This window comes from Maniola hyperantus, chromosome 23 (assembly GCF_902806685.2).
Source record: "Maniola hyperantus chromosome 23, iAphHyp1.2, whole genome shotgun sequence".
In the NCBI taxonomy this organism is placed as follows: Eukaryota; Metazoa; Arthropoda; class Insecta; order Lepidoptera; family Nymphalidae; genus Maniola; species Maniola hyperantus.
This window is the reverse complement of record NC_048558.1, coordinates 5,117,787-5,138,967: the sequence shown is the minus strand read 5'-3', so window position 1 is coordinate 5,138,967 and position 21,181 is coordinate 5,117,787. Positions and strand designations below refer to the sequence as shown.

The 21,181-nt window shown below is 36.9% G+C and overlaps 2 protein-coding genes across 4 annotated transcripts in view; one reads left to right on the top strand and one right to left on the bottom strand.

The window, feature by feature from the left end:
* Positions 1-8,503, bottom strand: part of LOC117993102 (uncharacterized) — a 254,416-nt gene extending 245,913 nt beyond the window's left edge. For both annotated transcript variants that reach the window (XR_011238103.1, XM_034980835.2), the window contains exon 1: positions 8,232-8,503. Coding sequence is in view for 1 of the 2 variants with exons in the window: in XM_034980835.2 (XP_034836726.1) it covers positions 8,232-8,300 (69 nt within the window). In the remaining variant the exon portion in view is untranslated. The remainder of the gene's footprint in view (positions 1-8,231) is intronic.
* Dyrk3 (Dual-specificity tyrosine phosphorylation-regulated kinase 3) overlaps positions 1-21,181 on the top strand; it is a 225,037-nt gene that overhangs the window by 149,521 nt on the left and 54,335 nt on the right. The gene's annotated exons all lie outside the window — the stretch shown is intronic.

The window sequence follows — 21,181 nt, the reverse complement described above, 5'->3', positions numbered from 1 at the left end:
TGGCTAAGATTACTTATTTATGCTTCTTTTCTAAGAATTTTTGCTTAAATTAATATACGTTACGAAAGTGTAATTTATTCTTCATAGACCTTTGATCTGGCGGATAACTAACGCCAGACTTCGTATTTTGAAGAGATATGACGTGTCCGCGCCTTTTTTTGTGCTCATCCGTCTATTTTAAATATTAAATATTAAAATTAAGTATTAAATGCTCAAGCGTGACGAATATTCTTCTTATCCCTCAAGTAAGCATTAATTTTGTGCTAGTCATTGATTTGGTAAATCAATGGTGCTAGTATTAGGAACGGCTATCGCAAGGGGTGGGATTTAGAACCTATACACCTAGTTGAATCCTGTTCCACTAGGGGTACAGGTTAATTCTTCTCAATCTAAGAGGAGATCCGTGCGCATTAGTGGGCTGGTGATGGGTTCACCATGAAGATGATAACCCAAAGTATTAGGAATAACAAACGCAACGTGTGGGGTTTGAACTTTATACCTTTTCAGATCTTTATCCACCCATGTTGAGCTATTAAGTAATAATGCTTTATTGCTTTCATAATTTCTTTGTACCATTTCGTACAAGATATTGTTGTAACTTAGTTTTAGCTTAGCTCGCAGTGGATACGGTACGTATTTACGTACATGACGTATGACGCTGTCGCAAAACCGATCCTCCCTCGTTGTTCATTAAAGTTGTTTTCGGTGCTCGTTGAGAAAAACCTACTTTAATGTACCGTTAGCCATATGTGCGAACGCTCGCAAAAAACCGCATTGCTTCCACAGGGTTGTCAGCTTTACTAAGCTACAATAAACCGAATTTGATTAATTATTTTCAGTATACGTACTTATAGTATGTATTACAACCACCACATTTCGAAAAGTTTTTGGGATAATAATATGATTAACGGAAAGAGGTCATGATCCTTTATTACCTAAAATGATGCACCATCTCAGTTATGTAATTTGTATCTAAACGATTTTAAGCGGTTAGCCAATAGTGATTACTAGTAATGTAAGTACTGATAGTCTTATCAGTATTTATTATCGCTTTATTCTACTATTTATTTGATTTAGTGTCCATTAAAATGAATCGAATTATATTTATCTAAACTACTATTATTAAAGTCATAACCACAATGAAAATCAGGCAAAACTCTATGTAAAATTTGATGCGATTAGAATTTATCTCCGAATCCATATTCGGTTTAAATCGGATTTATTTTATGTATAACTCTGCATTGCTTAAAAATATTGTGTGAAGTAAATAAAAATGAAAGAGCAAACTGGGAACTAATTCGATATATTGCATTATATGCATTTTATTAAAATTTCTTATCGTGTCAACCCTAGTTAGATACGTTTTTTCCCAATTTACAGCTAGGTATAAGCACACGCTGTTTCATTTAGCAATGCATGAGATTCGCCGGAATTCGTAATGTTATTTTGATTAACGGTTAATTTTTGATAATTAATTGAAGATTTCTTTTAATACCTGAACTAAATGTTACTTTGCACATATTAATGGCGAATGTTTATAAGAAAAGTGTGATTTAGTTATTCCAGAAGGAATTTTGAAAGTGTAACGTTGTTTAAAAACATTGATAGATACTTAATTGAAATTAAATATTAAACTAATCCTCTCTACATAAATACTAGGCATTGTATAATATATTATCTTTCTCCAGGCTTGATCAATACACACTAGAGACCCAAATTCAATTCAAATCATTTATTCAAAGTATATTTACTCGAATACGCTTTTCAAAGCTCTTCTGTACATAATGTTCGTTTATGAATTTACCACTATCTCGATATTCTATATAATTTAGTACGCTATACCAAATGTATGTATCCTTATCTACGAAAAATATTCTAGACCCTAAATACGAAACAGCTTTATAATATAAACTTGTCCAACACATATAAATAAATATACTCGAATGCCAGAGCTATATTGGATAATTTGCTATTGATCGTACTATTACATATTGTAGCTATTATTGTCGTATTAGTTCAAGTACGAAATATATATTTAGCTCATCCAAATTGAACGAAGGTTAATAACCGAACAGATGACAAGACAATTAAAAAGCTTATTATCGAAAATAGTTATGACGCCTGTGTACCTACATACTCACTGACTAACTGTATTAGGCCCACACAGTGTTTCTCCTACACCAAATTTTTTGATGAGTAATTAATATATTAAAGTATTTTGTTGTAATAAGTAAAATATGTTCTCAGCTCTACATTGATGGTCACATAACTGTTTGGGATTTGATAAATTGATAATAAATATTCCTTATGTAAATTATTTATTTAAATTTTGAAAGGTAATGTGTAGGTATTATAGTGAAGTTATCTCACAAAAATACTAATCATTTATATTGATTAAAGGAAGAAATAATAAAAACCATAGTTTCAGACAAAGACCATGTATTTTTTGTCTTGTAATAGCTTTACTTTAAATAAAGCTTTATAAAATTTTGCGTGACTTTTTTTACACTTAAGCGTAAGCTTTTAAGGTTTTTTGTCTTTTGCCTGTACAAAGCTGACTAGGATCTATTTTTTTAAAGTATGCTATAGTTATTTTATGACTAAAATAGTAACGTAATATTGCGCAACGAGTAAATGTATAGACACGTTCTTACTGGTAGTCCGGTTTATTGAACTTCTGTTATCTTAACATCATTTTAACATTCAGAAAAAATTGTAATTGGTATACATTTTAATTAAAACATGACTAATATTTCCTTTTTAAAAGCTTTTTATAAAGTTCCTTTGATCGTATCATTCCGTCGAAATTGGTAACAGATTTTTAAATATATGCCGCCAGGGATACTTCTATTCTTAATTCCAGTTTGCTGTATCCCACGACATGGTTCCATGGACATCATGGTTCCATTGAGCGTCATTGATGATGGAGGATGGAGGTGAGAGGTTGATATTGGAAGTCTTTGATGACTTGTGGTAGAACGAATCTGGACTTATATGCTGTATTTTCATTAAGTATTTTTCAAAAAATAAAATGACAAGCGCCCATGGAGATCCATAATAGCATAAAGGATAATCTTGTTTGGACTTATAATTATTATTATGCGTATTCTGTTTTCATAAGTTTGAATCCTTCTTTAGAACATTAAAAAAGCTTTTAATTAAAAAAAGTGTTTTGCTTTAAATTTATTTCTACGCTAACTGAGCGTAGGTACCTACTTAAAAGTGGTTACGATTTACGACTGGTTCTCATTACGATCTTATGGCATTGAGAGGTAGAACTTATGACTATTAGAAATGAGAAACGATATCCTGTATGAATGAGGAAATAATTATTCCGTAAGTATTGTTTATAACATGGTACTAAAACTAAAAGCTGTAAACTCGGAATTACCCAGATTTTAATAAATCCGTTACACAAATATCGATATTGGTATCGAATATTGATATCCATCAGAGATTTGCATTTATAAATAACTTTTCATAAAACATAAGAGTTAGAATGTTGTTGCAGTCGGGATCCGCCAGATCTTGATAAACTCATACGTAACACAAATATAGATAATCATACTGACCACTAGATTTTGTTTACGAGTTCTTCCGCGTGACCTACAGAACCTCTATTGTACTAGAGGATATAACTTAGCTATCTATCAGGGCAATAATTTTTAGAATCGGATAATTAGTTCCGAAGATTACCCCATTCTACGTACAAACTAACAAGTTAAAATAAATATCTCTTTATTACCGAAACCATCACCTATCATCATCGTACAGCTTAAAATAACTTCTTGTATTTTAAACTTTTTATGGCCTGGATTTATTTAAACTCTATAAATGCGGTCGGGGTTAACAAAGACACAGAAACGTCGATAGACAACAAAGGCTAACACAAATATCGATATAATATCGATGATATAATCCATCAGCATTGTGCTAGGGGCTCAATTTTTGTACTGTCATCCATCAGTATCAGATCGAAACTCTCCACTTTCGAAACTGAAAACCGGAATAACCAGCGGAGCAATGACAGTTATTAGAGATTGTTACAGCACTAGACCGTCTTTATATATTAGGGCTGCTAAGATTATTTCGATTTTATTTTTCACTATTTTATGTGTTTTTATCCCTAACTTTTATATTCTCTTGATTCCCCAAAGTATATAGTTTCAATAGAGAATCGCCATTATCAACCAATAGACGTCCACTGCTGGATATGGGTCTCTTGTAGGAACTTCCACACGCCACGCTATCGGCCTCATAAGAAAGCTCAGCGTGCTTCAGTGGGCGTTGAATAGAGCTATGCTTGGAGTTGCTTACGTGATCAAATTAGAAATGAGGAGATTCGCACGAGTACCTGAGTACTGACATAGCTATACGGGTTGCCAGGCTGAAGTGGCAATGGGCTGGGCAGATAGTTCGAAAACTGGTTGACCTTAGACGTTGGGATTCCAAGTTGCTAGAATGGTGATCACGGAGAAGCACGGAGCCTTCGATTAATCCGTCATATTTTATGGAACCACAAAACAAGTGCAAATAAATAAAGAATAAATAAATAAATCTTTATTTGTTCCAAAATGAAATTTACAATTTTGCTTAAAATATGTACCTGTCTGTCCTGCAGTTTACTGTGCATTGTCTTAATTTTGTACCAGTTCTAAAAATATAATGACAGAGTTGTATAGGTTACTAGCTTATGCTCGCGACTTCGTCCGCATGGACTACACAAATTTCAAACCCCTATTTTCAAACCCCCTTAGGGGTCGATTTTTTAAAAATCCTTTCTTAGCGGATGCCTACGTCATAATCTGCATGCCAAATTTCAGCCCGATCCGTCCAGTAGTTTGAGCTGTGCGTTGATCGATCAGTCAGACAGTCAATCCTTTTATATATTTAGATTTATGTGATTGATAAAATATAATCTCTGAATTTTTTTTTATAAGGACGTAAAAGACAGCCCTAGTATGTGTAGTATGTCAAGTTTAAATTTAGCGGTGAAAGTGAAATTTTTGCCACAACTTGAAATACGACGATCGCAAAAACCCGATTGTAACTAACAAACGATGTTTTTGACAGTGAATGTCAATTGTCAAATGTACACGCTTTCTAAACTTGTACCTAAGTGGCCAAAAAGTGGTTCCACCTAGAGACTCCTTTGATTTGCGAAATATTATTTGAAAGGCAAGTTAAATAAGATGTTCAATTGAGAGTTCAATAGACAAGTTTCTTTTTTGTTCTTGCTCGGTAACAGCTTTTTTTCGGCTATAAATCGCATATTGCTTGAAATTGTGCAATTTTTTTCTCAAACGGTACGACAACGCTTTGACACAATTTGCTATTGTTATGTTTATATCACCACCATCATCATCTCAACCCTTCACCGAACTGAGCAGGGAGAACTGTGGGTCTCAGAATGAGAAGTGTTTTGGCCATAGTTCACCATGCTGGCCAATTGCGGATTGGTAGACGTAACACACCTTTGAGAACATTATAGAGAGTTCTTTAAAATTCAGTTCAGAGATTGTGTAGTTACTGCAGAATTAGCCCAGTCGTGTCTTAAATCTTTTGTTTGTCTTTTGTTTATACTATTTTATAGACAAATCAAGCCATATTATGTAGTGAATACTAAAAACATCGTTTGTAGCTTCCAGATAAACGATATAACAATAGTAATAACAATAAAAAGACGATAAACCAAATCCTCCAGAGAATTAACCAATTAAAAAAACCACGGTGACCACAACAAAGATTTATTGAACTGTTAAACTAAAGCCTGATGCACATTATACGTGCGACGGCACGACGGAAGTGTCTTGTGGGTCAGCTTCTAAAACATAAACCTATAAATACTCTTCGAAAACTACATATATGATAAGAGGCATTATGGAGATGTTCATACTGTAAAGTGCGCGCAAAGCAGCCTTCTAAATCCGCGTGCCTTCGCTTTCACGGGCTACAATGAGACGTGATTCATATTTCATTCCGTTTCTTGTATATATTACATAGTGCCAATAAAGAAACGTATTGAAAATGGCTACGTTAATAATTCATTCTCACTTACACGCTATTTCTGTGTACAGTGAGCGAATGAGACGGGATGATTGCGCTAATCACGGAACAGAAGCGCTAATCAATCTGCTTTGATTCGATTAGTTTATTTATTGGCACGAGTTTTTTTTACAAATCTTACACGAGTACACGCGCGTTCAGTAATGTCTATCATCAGTTACGTCTCGCCTTGGATCTGTTTAAGCCTTAACTGAAACACTGAAGCTGTCGAGGTTGCGCACGAGAAATAGATCTCGGAACGATCTCAGATGATCTCTATCACACCGTTAAATCCGAATTTACGGCTGGAGTCAATCTATATATATGTGAAAAATATGATGTCGTAATCAGTCAAGATTAAGACAGCGGTGTTATTCTCTTGTAAACTGTGCTCGTCGTTGAGATCGCTGTCGAATTTTAACAAATCTATACCTACATTCAAACAATATCAAATTATCCGCCTAGAATGTAAAACTGCTTACTTGTTAGTTTTGTATTTTGAGAAATAGGTTTTTAACATCTTTAAGCTATTTTTCTTTGTCTTTTTGCAGGAAAAGGGTGAAATCTAAGAACAATTTTATCGAAATAAACACCAACCTACAGTTGATGACATTTTAAATATTTGTCCGTTTACCATAAATTCATAAAACCTGCGAATTTTCAAATCTTTTGTTTTTCACAAAATTGGACTTAGCATAGATTTCTTAATATGGCGAAACTAAAAGTATAATTTCATAGTGACACAAATTGTACGATTAGAGAATAGCGCCTCTTGTCAGAATACTCTCAGCTTTGATTAATATCTCCATAGAATATTTCATTGTGGACAAAACTAGACTTATACAGCATTAAGCCGAAACAAAAAGCTTAATTTCGTCGCTGTTAGACGTCCGTACGATTACAGAATAGCACCTCTTATCGGATCACTCTCAGCTTTGATTAATATCTCCATAGATTCCGATCGAGTAACCGTGAAACCGGCGCGGCAATGTCAAGAGCTTACCACAAAAAGAGCTTAATTCCACATTCGAGCGTCGGGCTGCGAGCACGCACGATTTGTGGTTCAATGACAGCTGCCAGGCCGGTTGCGCCTTTTAAGCGCATTTGAACCGGCTGCAGTTTACGCAACTCTGACAGACCGCAGGCTGTTCCGTAATCCGTCTATACCTACCTCATTAATCTATGGCATATACTAATAAGTATGTGTATTGTGTAGCTTAGGGCTTCCAAAAGGTGATGGTTTTAAATTTAATTTTTAATTAGTACTTAAACTTGTTAAGTAGGTTAAGCTCAAGTTTCGGATTTGTGTATGTATCAGAGCTAAAATTTGACGCTTTAAAGTTTTGTTTTTTTTGTAGTAGTAGCTGCTACCATTTATTATTTTATCAACCTGACATAAAAATACTATGTTATGAAGTAATGGCTAATGCCCGCGACTTCGTTCACGCAGAATTGTATTTTGTAAATCGTTGATCTTTCAAATCAGTAAATAATGGGGCCGATTCTCTTATACACAATCTCTAAACTAAACTAAATTAACAGGTCTAAATCTAGTGCTATCCTTTTCAGCAACCGACATTATGAAAGGGATAGCAATAGATTTAGACGTGTCATTTTAGTTTAGTTTAGAGATTGTGTACAACGGAATTAGCCACAATATCCTACTATGTTCTAGCGGTTTAGGCGTGAAATCTAACAAACAGACAGGCCGAGTTACTTTCGTAATTATTATACTACTAGCTGATGCCCGCGACTTCGTACGCGTGGATTTAGGTTTTTAAAAATCCCGTGGGAACTCATCAATTTTCCGGGATGAAAAGTAGCATATGTCCTTCCCCGGGATATAAGCTAACTCTGTACTAAATCGGTTGAACGGTTGGGCCGTGAAAAGCTAGCAGACAGACAGACACACTTTCGCATTTATAATATTAGTATGGATTTGTATAAATTGAATTAAGCTACTGACTTATTAAATATTCAAATTATTTATCATGAAGTTGAACTAGAACATCTAGCTTTTTGTAGTTTTGTCTAAATTTTTTAAATGCACCCAATTACCATATTGGTAACCCTAAATTCGAAAGAGGGGACCCATTCATCACGGCGGCGGCCGCTTCACACGATAATTAACGAGCGTGCCGTAAAACGTCCCGAGTTTTCAATTTATTAGTTCGATGTGAACTTACCACGCTCTCCCAACTGCCACCCAGGATGGACTTATCCAGCATTGTCGCACTTAGTTCTTTCACCAACATGAAACAACACTACAGTTTATGAAGGTTTATGTCACGACTTACGAAGTATTATGAAACGGGATGCAGTAACGTTAGAAACGTAGCAATGTTTATATTACGATGTAGCACGCGAACTTAGTCACGTTGTCTCACGGGAGCGCCGGGATTTGACACGGGTGTCTACACACAGAGCTTTCCTGTAAGACTGAAGCGGAAAGCGTTTCAGCATCATATTTATAGGATGCGAAGTCGGGAGAGGGCGGGTTTCAGGAAGACGATGCGTTGTATTCCACTTAACAAGTAGTCACACCTCCGTGTTTTAGACACGTTACAGTAATGTAGTTCGGGGAAGCCCGTCTAAATGTGTGCGAACAGGTAGGCATCGCTTTACTTACCTCGTTTTCACTTGATTGATTACTTTTTCAGCTTAAGTGGGAAAGAGAAATAGATTACCTAGTTGTATCACTACTTCATATTATAAATGCGAAAGTGTTTGTTTGTCCTTCCTTCACACCCTAACTAAGCAACTAATCGACTTGATTTTGGCATAGAGATAGTTGAAAGGACGGAGAGTAACATATGCTACTTTTTATCTCGGAAAATCAAAGAGTTCCCAAGGGATTTTTAAAAACCTAAATCCACGCGGACGAAGTCGCGGGCATCTATGTGTGTATGTATATTCTTTATTGCACCACAAAACACAAATGACAGGTTACATAAAAAGAGATCTTAAAATGTAGGTACAAAAAGGCGGTCTTATCATAGGCATCAGCTAGTGTTATATACATAGAATATTGTTATTTGTTTCATGTTTGACTAACCATCCTAGAGTAGGTACAATGCGTGAGTCGATTTCATTTGAATTCGAAACTTTCGAGGGATTTAGCACCCATACGATGTCATGTCCCATAAAAATTATGGGTTTACGTTCGTTCCATTTCATACTGCACCGTCGGAAACCGATCGATAGCATGGCTCCAGTCTATTATATTGATGTTAAGCCGCTTCCGAAGCATTTTTCCTGTTGTATTTATTTATTAATGTAGATAAGTATAGTACGCGACAGGTCGAGATGGTAATCAGGGAGGGAACGCCCCGCAGACTCCCTCAGGCCCCGCGTTAACGGCGGCGCGGGCGAACGCCGGTGACGTGCGGGTGTGCGCGGCGTCCACCCGCTTCATACCTCGATTGCCATCTCAACCTGTCGCGGACTATATGATATTTAAAAAGAGTCAATATGACGTATCGGCGTTATGTGAACACAACTTTATAGACCCAAGTAAGTGAGTTATTCAATATATTGTTGTCTTTGTTATCTTGTGAGGTCCAAAAGCTCAGATTCTATTTCCTAATGGTAAATCAAATTTATTTATATTCATAAGGCATCTTTAGACGATAAGTTTTGCTGTCAGTGCCAGTTTTGCAACTGTGCAGTGTGTGTGTGTGTGTGTATGTGTGTGTGTGTGTGTGTGTGTGTGTGTGTGTGTATGTGTGTGTATGTGTATGTGTATGTGTGTATGTGACGGGTAACCTACCGCCTAATGATGATTATGTGGATAATACATCTACATCCTACTACTACATCCGTTTTAAACAATTAAATATCAAAAACATGGTTCAAACTCAAATGAACAGCTGTGCGTTGCGGCGCCCAACCGCACCGCTGCGCTGTTCAGTTGAGTATTGGGTGCCACACAGGCACTGCGTTGCCGCGCCGGCAAAAAGTATGGCGTTGCAACGCACTATACCCCTCCCCGCCTAGTCTCTTTGGTCCCAAGTCCGTTCCGAGTGCGGCGCCGCGTACGCATCGTGTAGTATGGTACAGTGATTTCTATGTAGGATTACACAGCAGCACCGCTCAGGCGCCGCACCGCCAACCGCCAACGCAACGCATCGTGTGGCTTCACTCTATCGCAGAGCCTGTATGTATGGTCGTCAATAAATCAAAGTAAAGAGCGCCGGCGTCATGTCGGTACGTAAGGATTCGTAATGATTGTGTCAGTGGACATGCTCCACGTATTTGGGGCATCGACCCGGCGCCGAATTGTGTCACATTAGAGTATTGACTCATACGTAACGCGCCCGATATTGTAATTTTATCCGTAAATTGTTTACGTTCCTTTTGTTTTTATACCGTTATCTAAGACTTCGTTCACGTTGAATTTCTGATATCCGTGGGATTGTAAGTTTTCCCGCCTACATACTTACATAGAACTTACCCACTTTTTGAAAAGTTCTCGACTTTATCTAATCGGTACTCTATCCACGGGAAGAAGTTAGTATAGGGTATGTTAGTACTCTGTTACGTAATCCCATACAAATGATAGAGACAAAAATCTCACTTCCTTTTAGTTTATGATTGGTTGGTGATTAAACTAAAAAGAAAAGCTTACTTACTGACTGATCTATCAACGCACACCTCAAACAACAGGACGGATCGGGTGCAGGTAGCTATTATGACGAAAAGTCCGCTAAGAAAAGATTTTGTAAATTCAACCCTAAGGGGATAGAAATATAAGAGTTTGTAATTTGTGTAGTTCACGCGGACGAAGTCGCGTGCATAAGCTAATAATAACAAAAATGTAACATGACACAGATATAATATATCTTGAATCGATGCTCCCATTAGATTTATACCTACTATCATTTGTTTTGTTGGAGAAACCTTGTACAAAATCTAGTTTTTTTTATTTAAACCTTTTTTGATTACCGTAGTATATTTCCCATGCCCTAGATCGCTGGACGTACACGAGTAAACTAATAAATTAAAAGTTTCAACTGAAATGGGCTTTGAACTGAAATAATATAAGTTTCGCAATGTTTGTTTAACGTGTAGGTAATAGGTATGTTATGTAAACAGTCGTAATATTTCTACTTATGCTATACCTACTAGATGGTGACCCAGACTTCGCAAGGAATTCGATATTTTAAAAATTTTGTAGGAACTCTTTCATTTTCCGGGATAAAAGTAGCCTTTATCCACCCAAACAAGCTATCTCTGTATACGTGAAAATCGGTAATTAAAAGAATGGGCCGTGAAAGGTGGGACAGACAGACAGGCAGGCGTACTTTCGAATTTATAATTATTACGATGGATATACTTAGTACCGCAAGTCCCATACAGGGTATTATTTTGAGTTTTATCTCAAAAATAAAGTTTGAACTTAAGTGATTTAAAAAATCGTGGGAAATAAATGTTGAATCACTTGTAAGACACCTAGTTTCTGAAATAAAAGAAAAGGGCTAGACTTATGAATTGAATTTATTTATTTCACATAGGACATCATAACGTGCCATTTGTGATAAATCTCCGAAACTGCCACCGGTTCGGAAAGCATATTCTACTGAGAAGACAGTATTCGACTTAGTCGCCTAATACACAGTACGCGACAGGTCGAGATAGTAATCGCGGAGGGGGGACGCCCCGCACACCCGCACAACCCCCGCGCTAACCCAGTGCGGGATAGCACGGGTGGCGTGCGGGTGTGCGGCCTTCCTCCTCTTGCCATCTCGAGCTGTCGCGGACTATATAGTTTCATTCATATAATTGCCTTAGAACAGTACACACATAGTAATATCTATTACAAGGTTTTGTATAGCCACCGACACTAGACCTTGTTGCACGTCTATCAAAACAACGACGTGCGTGTCGCCCCACAAAGCACATATATCAACAAAAAATATGCGTATTTCACAACTCAGGGTGTCCCCTGGCTTGTAACTCATCAACCGTAGCCAGCTGACGCAGGGAGCTGCGTCAGCTGGCGTCAAACGGTCAGACCTTGCCGCGAGACCTAAATACATCATGTACCTATTTAGAGATAACTGAAAGAACTAGGAAGCTCTTTGACATAATTTATCTCGTACTTTGATAGTGATACCTCCTATATTATAAAACTAGGCATATATAGGCTACTAGCTGATGCCCGCGACTTCGTACGCATGGATTTAGGTTTTTAAAAATCCCGTGGGAACTCTTTGTTTTTCCGGGATAAAAAGTGTTCGTTATCATCAAGTGAAATCGTAGTCCAACGCAGACATGCGTTTCAAACATGGGATGAAAATAGGATAGGTAATTTTTATCCCGGAAAATATTGTTCCCACGGGGTTTTTAAAATCCTAAATTCAGCAGAGAAGTCGCGGGAAATCATCATATTTTCGTTTCATTCATTTTTGTTAAATAATAAATACAGTATAAAATAGTATGTGGCCTAGAACCTACTCTATACTTGTGCAAGTGGGCCTCAAAATATTAATTTTATATTCTCAAGGTACATAATAATAATATTTAAATTGAATATAGTATTACCGAAGCCTTATAAAACAATTCCTTAAAAATGTGCTAAAATTTTATAGTAAAAGAAATAAATAAATAATCACACACAAGCGCGCGCACACACACACACACACACACACACACACACACACACACACACACACACACACACACACAAGCACAAGCATACACATACACTGTAGTAATTTAATTATTGTATATACATTTATTCTAAATCTATTCTGTTAAAATAGTTTTAATTATAATTTTAAGTAATCTCTTGTGGCCTTCTGTTAAAACTAGATTTAAATTTAAATAATAATTACGTAATTTACGCTGTTGATTACTTTCAAATAAACAAAATAAATAAAATAGTTATTCTAAGCTAAGATCTAAGTGAACGAAGTCGCGAGTAACAACTACTTAAAATGTTAACAAGACAATCTTTGTTTTGTTGCTCGATGAATCACAATTCACAATCCCTTCATCGGCGCGCACAAAAGGGATGATTCGTTCAAATAAAAGTAAGTTTCAGCCTATTTATGTCCCCCTTTCAGCACAAAGGGCTCCTTCTGCCCTAATAAGATGAAATGCGAACAAGGTCGCACCGAACCACTTGTGAAGATGTTTGTCTTTTTGTTTGAATTTGACATTTTGTATGACAAAACTATCCAAGCATGTACTGTACGCGGCAGAAAGTAAGGGAAACGCTGGTATACTCGTCAGTGTACCGATACCCGTCAGATTGTAAAAAATGGTCAGCTATTAATTTCTAGCAGAAACTAAATGAAAACTTTTTATGGCAACATATTTGTGATAGTATTTTCCATAAATTAGTATAACAACATTTAATCCAAACTATAATAGCGTTGGAGAAAAACGCATTCAAAGTTAGCATTTTCAAAATTTGTGTTTTTAGCCAGGTTTAGTCACTCAATCGTAATCCTACATGCTAGTATTCGAAGAAAGTTTTGAAACATCTATTGGCCACTCTGGTAAATCTGATTATTTTATACAACAGTCAAGTTAATTTTCTAACGAAATAATCTATAAAACTGTGTTTATTTTATTATTATTTATGATTTAACGAATGTGACATCTATTGGTACTTTGAAATCCCTACTTGACCCAATACTCGTCAAAATTCATACTATTTTGACGGTTACTGGGACACACTAGAAAAATGAACGTAATACCGACACTGTTCAATTTTAAACCTTATTGCAACGTGATAAGAGTTTCAGTTGCGGTTCACAGACAGTGACTGTTTTGGACAGTTAATCTGTACTTAAATTGACCTTTAAATTGAAGATGCAATGTTTTTATTTTTTAACCTGACTACGACGAAGTTAAAGTTTTATAATTTTAGCATGCTGTGTAATGTTTATCTGTTCCCGTATATATTTGACCGAGCGAAGTGAGGTCTCTGAGTCTACTTGAGTGAAATGGCACTTGTCCTACTGTCCGTCACAGCCTTATAACTTCTGAATTACTGACTTCAATTATTTCAAATTTAAACATAATATGAAAACTGACGGCCTTCAGCCGATTATTACAAATATACATACAAAAATATAAAAGCTTTATTTCAGCGGGGCTCTCATATAAAATAGGGAGTTTTAAAGTGGCGATTGAATTCGATGCTATATGTCAAAAACGGTGACATATAAGAGATTAAAACGTGTGTATAATTTCAGTTATATCGTGCATCGAGAACAATAATTAATCTATGATATCGTGTACTTGAACAACAAAAATTAAAGTCAGATATATGTTATAAAGAAACGAAATTATTTCATTTTTAATGGGCATTAGTATTTTTAACATAACTTTACAATAATCTTAATATTAGGTTGGGGATAAAGTTTCTTCGCATTTTTAAGAAACTTCAAAAAAAAATTAGTATAGTTTATTTACATTTAACTAAAGTATGTAGGTACCATTTTGTTCGATAACTTTTTGCCATCTTGTAGGTAGGGACATGATCCCATTGCTATAGAAATTTTGGGACTTCTGATCAAAATACCGCGACAAGTGGTTTTGCCAGTCCTCCATGTTGTAACCTGACACTGCCTAAAGAATTCTGAAGAGACCGAAACAGCTGGAAATCTGAAGGTGCAAGGTCAGGACTATACGGCGGATGCATTAACACCTCCCAGCCAAACTTTCTTAACTTTTGCTGAGTGGCTAAAGATGTGTGAGGTTTAACGTTATCATGATAAAAAACCACACCCCTTCTGTTGATTAATTCCAGCCGCTTTCTCTCAACTTCTTGCTTTAATCTTATCAGTTGTTCGCAGTAGAGTTCAGAATCGATGGTCCTGCCTGGTGATAACAGCTCATAATGAATAATGCCCTTCCAATCCCACCACACACACAGCATCACCTTGTTGCGAGTTAACCCGGGTTTCGCCACTGTCTGTGAAGCCTGACCGGCCTTTGACCACGACTTTCATCGTTAAAGCAAGTGATTTAATGATTTCAAGCTTATTTCGTGGTTTAACGACATATTATTATGTAGATAACGGCTACATTCCACGATTAGTTTATTAATTTTATTTGTCGATATCTCGACCCAATTGCACGATCTTTGCAATTGGGTCTGGGCGATGGAGAGACTCTGAGCTTTTTTATGAAGTTCATAGTTAGCAATCATGTCTCAGAACCATATGTCAACAGGTATACATACCTACTCGTCCACAATGTCGAGTGCAGAGCTCTTAATGATTACTGGGTGGGGCAGGACATGAGCCTTAGTCATGATTTTTGTCTTACTCATGTCCATTTCTAGGCCCACCTGCCCCCCAATTGTGTAAGAATAACCATTTCATGGCTATCGCAATCGTCAAGAATTCTGCCCTTTGATTGGCTGTGAAAAAATGTAAACAGCGAATCAACCAATCAAAAGGCAGAATTTCTTGACGATTGCGATAGCCATGAAATGGTTATTCTTACACAATTGGGGGGCTGTTCTAAAGCTCTGCTGTCATTGAGCATTGCACTAAGGTCTTCCAGAGTCTCTGCAATAACGACTATACATTGTCATCGGCAAATCAAAGGTGAGTGATGTACTCGCCATTAGTGTTAATGCCAAGACCGTTCCAATCCTGAAACTGAAAACAGTCTTCTAAAGCAGCGGTAAAGGGCTTCGGGGGGGGGGGGGGGGGGGGGTTTACGACTCCTTGCCTGGTCCTCAATGCGGACTGACATCGTGGCGGTTTTCTTACAAGCACTTCACTTGAATATGTGCCAGTAGTCGATTTGGCACCTCTATGGCGATCTCAATACAGCCTATGTTTCCAAGGAATCTAAGGCTTTTTCATAAAAACATTAAACAAAATGGCCGATTATATTCTTCAGTCTTCTGTATAACCTGCCGCAGCGTGTGGATGTGATCCAGGTCCTGAAGCCCTTTCGGTATTTTTTGCTATCGAATTAAGTGGAATTTCAAATGAGAGAGCGAGAAAATTTGGGGTTCATAAATATAAATATTAAAATATAACAAGCAACAGAAAAACAATTTTAAAAAGATGCCTATTTGACTAGTAGTCATCATCCCTATTTGAACAATATCTAAAAACAACTTGAACAATAGAGTAGGTAATGCTACCTAATACTCGTAGGTGGACCCCCCACTACGTGGACGGACGATATCAAACGAGTCGCAGAGAGCCGCTGGATTCAAGTTTCGCAAGACCGTGGCGTGTGGAAGTCCCTTCAAAAGACTTATGTCCAGCAGTGGACGTCTATCGGTTGATGATGATGATATATCATAGACAACGTAAACGGCCAAGGACGAGGCGCGGATTTCTTGCCATGGCTTGAAAGCCCAGAATCCAATAGTTTTTCATTTAAAACGACTAGTTAAATTTATATTTTACACATTTTCTCAGCTCGAGTGGCGATGTAAAAAAAATCACAACTTGAAAATGAAATTAAAATAAACCTTATGTCTACGGCAATAGAGTTTAAATTATTGTTAAAAATTGACGAGTTCTGGGACGCATTGACGATAATTAGGACAAATCTGACGGATACTGGTACAAATCACTCATTTTTGTATTTTTTAATTATTTAATAACATTAATGAAACTTATTAATTCCAAAATTATATTTAATAAATACATTATAATATCTGCTTTCTTGTCATGTAATTTGTTTTGTTCTAAATTTACTAACAGCAACGTGGCAAAGCTGCAAAGTCAGCTAAATTGAGAAACCGACGAGTATTGGGACATTTCCCTTAATGTGCATCGACCTTTAGAAGGATATAGCAGATTTGTAGAGCATTGTCTCTGCCGTTGAGATCGACAAAACGTCATATAGGTATGAGTGACAGAGACAACGCTCTACAAAGCCGAAATGTCATTCTAAAGGCCGATGTACATTATTTTCTGCCGCGTACTGTAGGTACAATGTTGAAATTATTATAAGCTAGCTATTTGCTTTTCATAGTTACAATGTTAATGTTTGATCATAACTTCAAAATGTGATACGTTTAACATGCCTTGTGCACATTGGCCCAACTCACCCGGCTAATATGCACAGGGTCTTTTTGGAGTACGCGGACGCCGCGGTGCAGTGGGTGCCAGTGGCGCTGGTCGGTTTGCCGACTTGTGGTTTTTCATACATCAATTGATCGTGACGCTATTCGGCGGGCACTTGCCGAACGTTTTGGGCTAATGTGTACTGTTTTTGTACAGTATGTGTAATGTGTGTGTGCATTTAAAAATTTAGTCCAATCTACATCCATTTTCTGTACAGTTGGCTAAATTTAGTTAAACGGGTCGTTAACTATTTTTATGATGATAGGTTATATAATTATTATGTAACACAAAAATCTAGGTTTGAATAACAAAAAATGTAGTTAAAAATTAGGCATAATATCTAATTCTAGTCCCAACGAATGTTTGAACAAGCAATTAATGTATTATGATAGAAAATATTTTTTATGTTAGCATCCATTATAATGATTTTGATTTGGTCGCGGCTGCTACTACGGCGGGTTCACATTGTTCTGTTTGCTGGATCCTGTAAGTTCGTTCGTTGTCCTTACCCTCTTGACAGAGCGGTCGTGGTCGTCACTGCAGTGCTGTGGCACGCTTTACAGTGCGTCTCCCTTCCTCTCCTACAGCTTCCTTCCTAGTTCACTCGTGTCAGAGTGAACTAGAGTGAGGGAACTCTCGGTTTGATCCTGAATCGCCGATATGTCAAATATAAGGCTAATGGGTGACGTGAAATCAAACAAAAATAGGCATTTTATATGCTACCTAGCGTTAAATGTAGGCAATATGTGACGCCTGCCATTTGCGGCCTTCCTTGTGCATTCATGTTAGGGGACGTCCATCGCAGCCCTCACTTGGTCTGACCATCTCATGGGCCATATACCACGGTGCTCTGGTGCCTTCTACTCTTCCTGAAACTACTGAACGTTCAAAGGAGCAATGTAAGTTCGTACCCGCCCTTGACCTCATAATATTATGATAAGCCACCAGCTGACGAGGCCTTGATTATTGTAGCCTAAATGTGTATACTGTGTTAATTACATGTAAACTATTCCCCATGAAAAGTTCTAAATGGAAGTCCAAACTTTATTAAAATCTACCTAGAAGTTGAAAAGTTGACATAACAGACAAACGGACCATTTTCAGGGAACCGCGGTGTATTGAAAAATCCAGTTCTCAGATTTGATTGCTCACAGGAAATATTTACTGAAATCAAAACGCGGTACTCTCACATTTTTCCAGTATTAATATAAGCAATGGTTGCACTGGAACGGTACTGGAATAAGTAAGCCGGCCATTTGATAGCCACGCAAATACATATATAGACTTTTTCTAATATTAGCTCAGAATACATAATAGTACAGGTATTAGGTAATATAGCAATGGTTGCACTGAAACTGTACTAGAATAATGTAAAGCAGCCATTTGCTAGCCACGTAAATATAGACTTTTGTAGTATTAGCTCAGAATACAAATAATAGTACAAATATTAGATAATATAGCAATGGTTGCACTGAAACTGTACTAGAATAATGTAAACCAGCCATTTACTAGCTACGCAAATACAGAACACTCATAAGTAGGCGACGATGTGTTTTGCTTTCCAAACGTATTGTTGTACGTAATAAATTTCATGCGGTTCATAAAGTGTTGACTGAATCACTTCAGCATTTACTAGAGCTTGAATAATAGCAACACTACCCTCTTTTCTTTGTCTTTGATGATATTTCATGTAATTCGTTTATTAGACCGTACTTCTATAGTATATATTTCAATTAAAACTTATCTTTTACAGTACGCGGCAAAAAATAATGTACATCGACCTTTAGGATGAGATTTTGGCTTTGTAGAGCGTTGTCTCTGTCACTCATACCTATGTGACGTTTTGTCGGTCTCAACGACAGAGACAATGCTCTACAAAAATCTCTTTCTAAAGGTCGATGTTCATTATTTTCTACCGCGTACTGTAAATATTTTACATCACTGAAATTACAAGCTTAGACTTGTGTTTATAGTTTTAAGCTCTGTCTATCTGTCTATACCTACTGTAAGTCCCTTTTTCTAACTATGGACCGTTTATGATCCAGCATTGGTTTTTTTCATTATTTGATTCTTATACCTATTTGTAATTTCATCCTTATACTTTTACCTTTTTCTACACGCTTTTCCTTAATTTTATCATTCTTTCTTTATTTCCATTTAACATGCTATTTATATGGCACAAGTTTTATCCCGCGACTACGTCCGCGTGATCTATAGCCTATTTTTTAAAAAAGAATATTAGCCATGTTAAATGACTAATATTCAACTTTCCTCTCCAACTAAGCGTGAAGCTTGTGCTAGGAGTAGGTATGACAATAGTGCAACGGGCGGGGTTTGAACCGTCGACCTTTCGGTTTTCAGTCCACTCCTTTACCAGTTGAACTATTGAGGCTATTTCAGAGACCCCCTACATCTAAACTTAAACTTTACCTCATCATGATATTGGTGTAAATTGCTGATTAAGGAATTCCTCCTCCTATGATGAATTTGTGTAACACATGGAAAATATGACTATTTAATTAAGTTCTCCTTTTATTTATAGTTAAGTGGCTATAGGTGTTTGTAGTAAACATTTTTATTTTACAGACCGTTTTAAACTTTATCTTCAGTTCACGTCGATTTAGGTTTTACTGCCTACTTTAGGATCTTGTTCATGTTCCGTTTTAGATGCACTCGACTTGAATGCATTTGACGTCATTGCCATTTCCAATTTAAAGCTTTGTACAGTCCACCCAGCAGCATAGACTTCGTTGTAATGTGACCGTTATTGCTTTGGTGGTATGGATGTTACAGCCTAGCAAATTTCATGTCCCTGGGTGGACTGTAAGTCAATGACATCATATAAATTTGAGGTCGGCTCGGTTTATGACGGCCTATGCTATGGCTTGTTAACTATGTTAATGAAGATGCATTATTTTGGTTGTAATTGCGAGATACAGTTGTGTTGAAATTATTTCACTGATATAACTAGATGATGCTCGCGACTTTGTCCGCGTGGATTTAGGCTAAAAATCCCGTGGGAACTCTTTGGTTTTCCAGGCAAAATTAACCAACGTCCGTCTTTAGGATGTAAGTTATCTCTGGATCTTTCGTCACTATGGGTTAAACGGATGGGCCGTGAAAAGCTAGCAGACAGACAGACAGACAGTATCGATGGATGAAGTAAGTTTACTCTGTCATCACAGATAAAAAACTGAGTTTAATATATTTCTCAGAAATCATTTCATACGAGCCGACGTATATAAATATTAAATCCACTAGTCATTTAACACAGTGACTAAGCAATTGCGGATTTGCAACTTTCTTTTAAAGTAGCTTTTGATAGTGGTTGAGAATGTATTAAAAACCCGTTAATTCCAATTTTATTGCTTTATTTTAACATCGGCATTTCTAAAGTTCTTATCAAAGTCAACTAAAAAAATCCACGAACTAACAATAACAATAACACGAACTAATAAACTTCGAAAAAGCCCTTTGCACTTTAATTATGCATTATTTTGACTTATAGCACTTTTGATTTAGTATGTAAAGATTATATAGGTCCTTATTGGTAACGCGAAACACTCTTGCATAACTAGCGATTATTAATTAGTAGTAACTAGTATCTTAGTTCAAAAGTAAATAAACGCTTTGTATTTGCCAAATGCCCCGTGACGTAGTGCAGTGTAAACTGTAGTAACTACATATAATTCGGAGTAACTACATATAATTACGAAATATTAACCGAAGTTGGACCAAATCCAGAGCTTTAGCGTTAACCTAAAGCTAAAGGCCTGGTCAGATACAACGCGTGACGGCAGCGGTGCGTGATATCAGAAGTCAGGATATCGGGTCTCACTCACGGCAATAGCCGCTTGGTTATACAAAAAGATGTATGAAACACCTCATATTGCAGAGTGAGATGGCAGCAGCGGGGGTTCTATGCCTGACTCTGTAAAGCGAAAGCCTTCATTCATCATGATTGTGATCAACCCATCGCCGGCTCACTACAAAGGACGGCCCCCCAATTGTGTAAGAGTAACCATTTCATAGCTATCGCAATCGTCAAGAAATTCTGCCCTTTGATTGGCTGTGAAAAA